Source organism: Arctopsyche grandis, chromosome 1 (genome assembly GCF_051622035.1).
Source record: "Arctopsyche grandis isolate Sample6627 chromosome 1, ASM5162203v2, whole genome shotgun sequence".
Classification (NCBI taxonomy): Eukaryota; Metazoa; Arthropoda; class Insecta; order Trichoptera; family Hydropsychidae; genus Arctopsyche; species Arctopsyche grandis.
In genome coordinates this window covers 27,742,039-27,751,044 of record NC_135355.1, presented here as the reverse complement: position 1 = coordinate 27,751,044, position 9,006 = coordinate 27,742,039, and the positions used below count along the sequence as shown (strand labels likewise).

At 33.0% G+C, this 9,006-nt stretch overlaps 1 protein-coding gene across 1 annotated transcript; it reads left to right on the top strand.

Moving 5' to 3' along the window:
- The first annotated feature begins 2,129 nt into the window (after positions 1 to 2,129).
- On the top strand, positions 2,130 to 3,224 carry LOC143911311 (uncharacterized). The gene is made up of 2 exons (XM_077430165.1): positions 2,130 to 2,184; positions 2,261 to 3,224. The coding sequence occupies exons 1-2, from the start codon at positions 2,167 to 2,169 to the stop codon at positions 3,092 to 3,094; spliced, it is 852 nt and encodes a 283-aa protein (XP_077286291.1). The 5' UTR covers positions 2,130 to 2,166; the 3' UTR covers positions 3,095 to 3,224.
- The last annotated feature ends 5,782 nt before the right edge of the window (positions 3,225 to 9,006 follow it).

Genomic DNA, 9,006 nt, shown 5'->3' with positions numbered 1-9,006 from the left:
CATTCATTATATTAATGTAATGCATATAAGCAATACGAATACGATTATTCTAATAAATAATTTATACCCGTATTTCAATTTAATTCAACAGCTACAATTTAATGACAAATATCAATTATGTATATATTGAATTAAATCGACAGTTTAAATTATATTTAATTTATTGTTTTTTAATAAATTATCTAGTACATTATGTAGTTGTTCCGAATATTTTGGATGATTTTCAATGCACTTTCACAAACATAAAGAAAAACAAACATAATTTACAAGTGTCAAAATTGTATATATAATATGCAATTAATCATTGGCGTATTGTGTGACTGAATCGCTTCAATTTCACCATTTAAATATTGTATTCGTAAACAGTAGATGTGGGTGCGAATTTTTGTAGGCGGATTTATTACATTAGAAGTATGTATGTGTATTATAAAATAATAATACGAAAAGTGACTGCGTGATATTTGAGGTCAGTTTTGCAAAGCTGAGATAAAATATTTTATTGAAATCATTAGTAGTGAGTTTTCAAAAATATTGTATAATTATACATGAATTTAAATTATTTGTAAAATATAGAATATTAATTGGTATGTGTATAGAAGAATTCAACAAAAGAAAGCCAATTTGCTTAAAGTATTTATGTATGTGGTTTTGAATGTAAAATCGACGTTTATGCAATAGAAACTAAAGAAAGTAACATTTTGTTAAATTTTAATATAACATTCTACAATGCGATTCACTAGTTTGTACGATTTTGTCTTCTTGTAATATCTTTCAATACGCAGCATCATGAATCAGTTATATTATATTACGTACAATATCATGATTCAAATGCATGTTGTAATTATTCATTATTATCTTTCAAATGAAAGAATTTTTTGAATGGCCAGTTAATTTGAATAATTAATGTTTATATATTTAAAATCACCTCCTTTAATAAATGGTAGGTAAATAAAATAAAGGTTCAGTCATACATCAACCTGTATAAGCTGGTCAGTATTTTAATTAAATGGTCAGTTTATTTTTATTGTTTTAAAATGTGGTTTAAAAGTAATTTTCTATTTTTATATAATGGATATTTTGATGTATCACATAAATGATTTAATGAATCATATAATTTTTTTTATTAACTGACCAAGTTTGAATGTAGTTTCTGACCATATGATTGAAAAAATATTGACCAATTTTAATTAATAACTTGTCCAAAAATTTACTTGCTTTAGAATTTTATTAGCTTAAACTAATGGTGTTGTATATAATTTACATAAACCCAATACCCAATGTCCTTATAAAAGTGATAGAAAATTAATTTAATTAATGTTTGTGATAAAAATTAATTTAAAAAATATACAAAGAAACCATAGTTATTATAACTTTTAGGCTTTAAATAAATGTAATGATTATAATCTTAAAAATTTCAGTTGATATATATATATATATATATATATATATATATATATATATATATATATATATATATATATATATTTACATGTAAAAATTAAAGAAACATATTTAAAAAAATTATATCTTCACAAACATGAACTTAATTTGTTAAATATCATAAAAGCCAATTTTTAAATGTTGCTCATAATATTTTTTAATTATTAATTATTTTTTAATTTAATAAGGACACGAATGCTTAAAATGTGTATTTGAAAAATTTGTATGTTTTTATATTATAAAATACATTGTATACTTCACATAGACTGCTAACTATGTATTTTGCTTTTTGCTTTGGACACGACACAGTGCATTTTGTTTGTAGATAGCATTATACGTATCCTTTTTTTATTATTTGAATTCATTTCAGAACACACATTTTTTAGCTTATGATCAATATATGTATGTATATTCACGTAATATTAAAAAAAAATCAACATGCATATTACCTCACAGCAATAACGAAAATGGATCGCCAGGACTTTCCGAATTTCAGTACAAGGGGGGGTCACCTCGAGGTCATCTCGAGCACCAATTTCGGCGTATGATACCTGGCGTATGTACGAAGCTGAACGGCTACAAAGTGAGATGCACAAGAAGTAAAAGTTGCTCCTCCCTTCCACGGTCAGGCGTGCCCATCGTCGGGGTCCCCCCTATAAAACGACGGGGGCACATTTTCGGAAGTCACACCGCCTCAGACCATCATCGACACCAGCCGACACGATCATGGCAAAAGCATCCATCGTAAGTTTCGTGAAGTGAATCAGTGCTTTAAAAAAACTAGTGATCATTTGATTGTGACGCGTACTTTGTTTTGCAGTTGGCGTTGTTGGCGATAGCCGGGTGCGTCACGGCTGAAGCTCCTGGAGGATACGCGTACTCATCCCCCGTCCTGCTCTTGGGAGGAGGAGGTGGTGGAGGAGGAGGACACATTAGCGATGGAATCGGAATCGGGGGAGGATATGAAGGAGGACACGGTGGTGGTGGCGGCGGTTTGATCGGAGGTGGTAGCTATCATGCAGTACCAGCCGGTTACCAAACCTCAGAAGGACAATACGTAGATCCTCATCTTTTGGAAGAAATCAAAAATATTCTGCTCAAGGATGAAATCCACAATCAGCAATATCAGTCCTCATTCTCTCTGGGTGGAGGCGGAGGCGGCGGTGGACATGGATTGTCTGGATCTTACGGACCTCCTTCTCCAGTATACGGAGTGCCTCATTATCAAGAGCGCGTTGTAGGAATTGAACTCGGAAGAGTCAAGCAGGGCATCCAAGTTGCTCAATACGAACAAGAATCCCACGGATACGCTAGTGGAGGTGGTGGTGGATATGCCCTAGGAGGTGGTGGTGGATATGCCCTAGGAGGTGGTGGATATTCCTTGGGAGGTGGTGGTGGATACTCACTGGGAGGACATGGAGGAGGTTTGTCTCTCGGAGGACACGGAGGAGGTTTGTCTCTTGGCGGACATGGAGGAGGTCTGTCCATTGGAGGATTCAGTGGAGGTTATTCTTCAGGCGGATCTCTAGGTGGACATGGCTCATTGTCGCTTTCATCTGGTCACTCGGGGAGCGGTTATTCAACGCTCTCCCTCCCATCTGGCTCCTACGGAGTCCCATTGCCATCGACTCGTTACGGGTCACCGCACCATTAAACCTTAAGTTAAGTTTGTCACCGTTCGTACTACTTCATCTTCATCGTATCATTCATACCACACTGAGCTCATTTAATTGTATTATAATTATGCTTTTTTCTATGTAAATAAACGATCTTTTTTTTAAATGATGAGTGTTTTGTTTTTGGGTTTCGGGGGCAGATGAGAGCGTGTTTCGAGAACAGGTTGTGCAGCCACGAGGTGCTATTACTACCTTTTGTCAGTTTTCGCGATGATCTCATCGTGTCTCGGAAACTGGACACAGCTAATGGACGTCTCGTCTCAGTGACGGAGGGGGTTTCTTCTTCAAGTTTCACTTTCTGGTCTGGTTTTTTCCGGCTATTTGCCTCTCAGGGTATCAGGTGTTTTCCGTAGTAACGCGTTTGCTTTATTAAACCGCGGTAATTGCCGGATACGAGGCCGTAGAGCTTTTTAAACGCCGCACTAGAAAGTCGTCGCTTTCGATAGGTGAAAGAAAGCCCGCAGGTGGCTCGATCGATATTCGAATTTATTGTATTATATTATATTATTTCGTTCGTGCAACGTCTTAGATTTCAATTTGTGGTCCCATCTTCTCCGCAGAACAATTAGTATGGTTAGAAAGTGCGCGGAATAAACTTGACATTCATTCGGTAGCGTCATTTCACTTCATATATGACATAATTGCGGTTGTATCTATTATAGTATACGTTTAGAACGGCAAGCGTGAGCGAGGAAACTATCTCCCAATTTAGAAATAGAATTTTTTTTCCATTTATGAATAAACGTGTTCAAATTATTGCAGCAGAAACGTGTAAAACTGTAAAACTAATTAAAACATTTAATTCAGTTCATTAAATATTACAGATTAATACGAGTCGAATCTGGCTTACATACATATACATACATATCCCACTAAAGAAAAAAACAGTTCAATATAAAAAATAATCTTTTATTTCAGTTAAAATTTTGACAAAATAAAATTGTTTTTAATTCAAATATCCTCGTAAATTTTGTTAATAATTCACTTGTATAATACAGTTAATAATAAATTACTAAATTATATAAAATAAAATACGTAACTGAGCTATGGAATCCTATGAAAGTTATATACTGATAAATTCCCATACACTTTTACCAATCTTCACCAAACTCTGCAGTTACGTTAAATATCCAATGGAATACTTACATATGTAGATATGAGCCGTTATATTTGAAAGTGGCATAAGTCCGATTTTCTTCATTTCGAGAAATATTTCGCAAAACATTAAATATAATGTTTTGCGTTATACGTTTATTCTTCTTTTCTGAAATTCCGGACATATCGAATTAAAATAAGCAATAACAATTTGTAAATTTAAGTCAAACAGGAATAGCGTTTTTGGAACTGAAAATTGGACTTTAAAATATGTCAGCTCATATAATAAACGGGATGTTACTTTAAACGGCATAAAATTCTTGTAAAAGAAAATTTGGATGATGAAAAAACGTTGTTGAAATATTATTTATGAGAAGTATATGTATAAGAAATCATTGCTGAACAATTTATTATAATCTGATAAATGGTTAATTACCGATTTATTCTAATTATACATAGATAATTCGTTAAATCACCTAATTATCATCTAAGAGGCCAAGAAAGCTGATTTCGTACCGATTTAGCGTATTTCTAAATGCCATTTTTTTCGACGAGCGAACTAGAAAATAATATGATAATTGTATTCCATTATGAATTTCCCTCATCGGAGGAGTCATTAGTCAGTTATGTATTTCAAAATGACGCAAGTAACTCATTAATCCCAATGACTACGATATATACGTGTGTATGATGCAGACATGCGCACTTTGGCGAGAGAAATTTCTCTAGAAAAGAGAGAGAGAAGTTGAATGGTGATTAAGACTTTTGGACGGCTGCTGCATCGAACAAAAAAAAAAAACACGGTTAGAAAATTTGAGCGGTAACATAAATTACATTATGGATACTTTTGGAAGTGAATGTATACGAGCAAAATCACAACAGTTAATCCTTCGAGTGTTGTATATTATATAATTATATGCTAGTCATTTTAAGATGGAGGATGATTGCACTGCCCATGACCGTGCTGTGTGAAATAAGATTATTTTAAATTTTAAATAAGGCATTAATTTTTGAATACATGAGAATAATAAAAGAATCTTTATGGTGAAAGAAAGTTGCATATTTATTGTGGTTATTTCAATAAAAAGTTTCTATTCTAAATAGTCTATTGTGTACGAGCGCTAACCATATCATTCTCACAGGTTGTGACACTGAATTGCAAAATATTGCAACATTTATACAATTGATAAAACAAAATATCGAATTATAATTGCAAAAAATTAAATTTCGGTATGGAACATGCAATGCGCAGACGGACGAAAATGTCGCATAAAAACTAAACCGGTCCGACATGTGCAGATTATCGTATATGAAAGTGACACACTTCGAAATATTCAAAGTAAAAAAAAAAAATGTATATCGAATGTGTTACGATTATCTAATATTTAAATCGCAACGCATACACGTGTCCGCATAAAGGATAGTTAAATTTAATGCATAGTTCTTTTTTTGTAATTTTTTCTCTCTAGCTCCTTAACACTTTAGCGAATGGAAATTATATGAAAGTGGGACACGATATCTTGATCGTGTGTGACAAAAAATATGTATCAAACTACATTTAGAATTGTATGTATGTTGGATATATAAACGGTATTGTATAGAACAGTGGTCCGGAAACGGTGGCTCCGGAGCCGCATGCGGCGCTCAATTTCACTTATTCTTCTCATGAAAGTATAAAGCCATCCTCAATCATTATTTAGTTTCGGTATCAAAATATAATAAACAATGACTAGTGAATATGAGTATATAATATGACAACTACTTACATATGTATAGTTTGTTTAAAAGTTTGTCAACGTTTTTCAATCTTCATATAATTTAAATAACACTGTTCGACAAATGACGACTTTTTTTTAGTTCAGAGACGAAATATGACTTTTCTTATAGATCTATGCCCAGTGAACACGAATCTGGTAATAAAAAATGTTGATAGGCTCAAGATTCGGAGATATGTGTTTTTCAAATCGCGCGATTTTTCTATATCTTGGTGTTGTTCAGTCGATGTCTCAAAATTTGTCAATTTCCTGTTCAAAATGAATATTGAAATCTATAGTCGGGTATTTTTTATTTCATTTGTAGTACTTTTTAGCTTTCAAATCTCATTAAGTAGTCGTCCAGTTCAAATGAAAAGTCAAAAGTACGTATTTTCACTTGGGATTTTTTCCCACTGTTAATACTATTTTATATTGAGTAATTTCTATTTTAACATGTTTATTGGGATAGTTTTCTGGCCACGCTATTTTTTGTTTTCGTTTAAAAGGGTTAATTGGAAGTGTGCTGAATTTTATGTCATGAATGTTATGAGTCACACAGAAGAAACAGCCTACAATTTATGCCCTTGCTTTTAAATTCATAAATTTTTTAAAACAAAATCGAACTTTAAAATCTTTTTTTTTTAATTTCGTATCGTACTTCAGTTCCTTTCAATAGGTCTTCCAGGTCGGAAGGTGTTGACAAAACCGTAGAATTTTACGGATCGAAGTTTTAGACAGCGCACAAAACCCAAAACCATGCTACGTGTAATTATTTAAAAATAAATATCATAAGTATATAAATGGAATGGATGTACAAACATATGTACATATAGTCGTTTTTAAGGTCAATGAAGTTAACCTTTAAAACCCTCAATATGAGACCACCACCCCACAAAGAATATAGTTTAAAACATCCTTTTGTCGGAGAACGAGACGGTTGTCCATCGACAAGTATGTAGATTTAAAAAAAAATTATAATTTTTAGGACTTCAGAACAATGGAGTAGGTACATACATACATACATATGTGACGTGGATGATGGAGGACGTTTTGCACCCGAACAGGACGGGCAGAGCCAGGGTATGCGGTCGGATGCTAGTGACAATAGCCTCGAGCGTGAAACACGCCAAATATTCACCAGTATCATTACCAGAGATCGGCGCGACCGTGCTATTTTCCAGGAAATAGGGTTTGCCTATTGTCAACCTACAAATCTAGAGAGCATAAAAAAGGTTCACGATAGAAATTGACAAAAGGCAACCCCTCTTTTGCCAAATTTGTACATACAATTTTGTACATATATAAATTTATAATATTATTATATTATAAATTTGATAATAAATTCAAATAATGGTGAAAAATTCAGGTAGAGGTGACACTTTGGTAGGGACCGTTTTAACAATGAAATCAGATAAATTTACAAACTCTGATAGGAAACGGTCGACCTGGAATCAAATTTATCCGAGGCTGGTCATCAGCACTTGATCGGGGATCGAACCCGTGACCCCTCAGTTGTTAGCATTATACGCTAACCACTGAACCATGTTGATGGTTTGTTGAAATATCAACGGGTAATCAATCAATATCAAATATTAATGTTTGTTGAAATATTAACGGGCGCAACACTAGTAAATGCATATTAAGCTCATCATTTTATGTATTACTTACTGCATACATATAAACTCTTTTTTTGCGTACAAAATAAACACTCGTGTTCAATTGAAACAGCTTGACCTAAAAAGTCGTTTGAATAAACGGACATACATAAAGTGTAGACAAAGTAAATTACAGGCCTTCATGTGTCGTCGTGGGACAAATTTGAACGGTGGTAAATAAAAATTAAAACACACTTCGGTCCATTGTTCCCATAAAATGTTGACATACGCTTTCACCTTCGAGAGTAATTTGACCCGTATATAAATGCCATGCCAATTTTGCGCGTAAAACCTGAAGATGATGAATGATTTCTAGTGTAAATAGCACAACGCCACAACACCTTAATTATTGTAGTATTAATTTATAAACAACAGTTGACTTTCTCCGATTTATGAACAGTGCTTCTTTAACTATACTTTATGCTATGTGCTAAGTCTCATTTTTATAGGAAAATGAAATAAAGTGATCAAAGAGTTTTACCAACATATTAATTGCTAAATATTCATTCAACATTATTCAATTTTCTGATAAGACTATTAAGTATTTTCTTTAAATTTAATAGTATGATTGTATAGCTGTAAATATGTCTATATACAGGAACGCGTTGTGTTTGTTATTATGATATTGTTGTGATTCGATAGTGTGTATCTGCCAATTTGATCGTAATAACTTATAAAAATATTCAAAAATTAATACAACGTGACTGTTTTTGTAAGATTATTTCCATTAAGCAGCATTTTTTACTTCATACGTATATATATTATATATTCGAAAGTACGTGTAAATTCACAGAATTAACGATGCTATTGAAAAACATTCAAGTATACGCTTTATACGGCTCGTTATACACGATTTATTATGCACAGTTGTTATGACAAGTGAAACAGATTAATCACAACCCGTGTGAATCATTTAAATGACTTACAATAATAACCAAAAAAAGGAAATGGTAGAAATTTCTATCGTTAACAATGAAACGTTTATTCCCGATAAATTTTTCTCACATGAAACGGACTCTGATAGTGCGTCCGTTTCCGCATTTGCACAGCGTCCATTTCCGTTTTTAATATGCACATGAATATTCATAAAATTTTGTAAAAAAAAAAAATACGAATATAATATAGTTATTATATATGTACATACATATCAGGGGTTATGAAATTTGTGGGAAAATGAGCTTTGCGCAATGCGAGCTTTTACGATTGGCGGTGTTTCGTGGTGTGGGAGAGGGGAAAAAGTCGTTTATTATTGCGAGCTAGAATAGCAAGTTTCAGCTTATTTTCATAGTTTATTTGATCTATTTTACAACTATTTCATATTGCTTTATCGTTTTCCGTTCCATTTTACAGGGGCGGCCGAACTTTCGCGAGCATATTTCCCAAGCG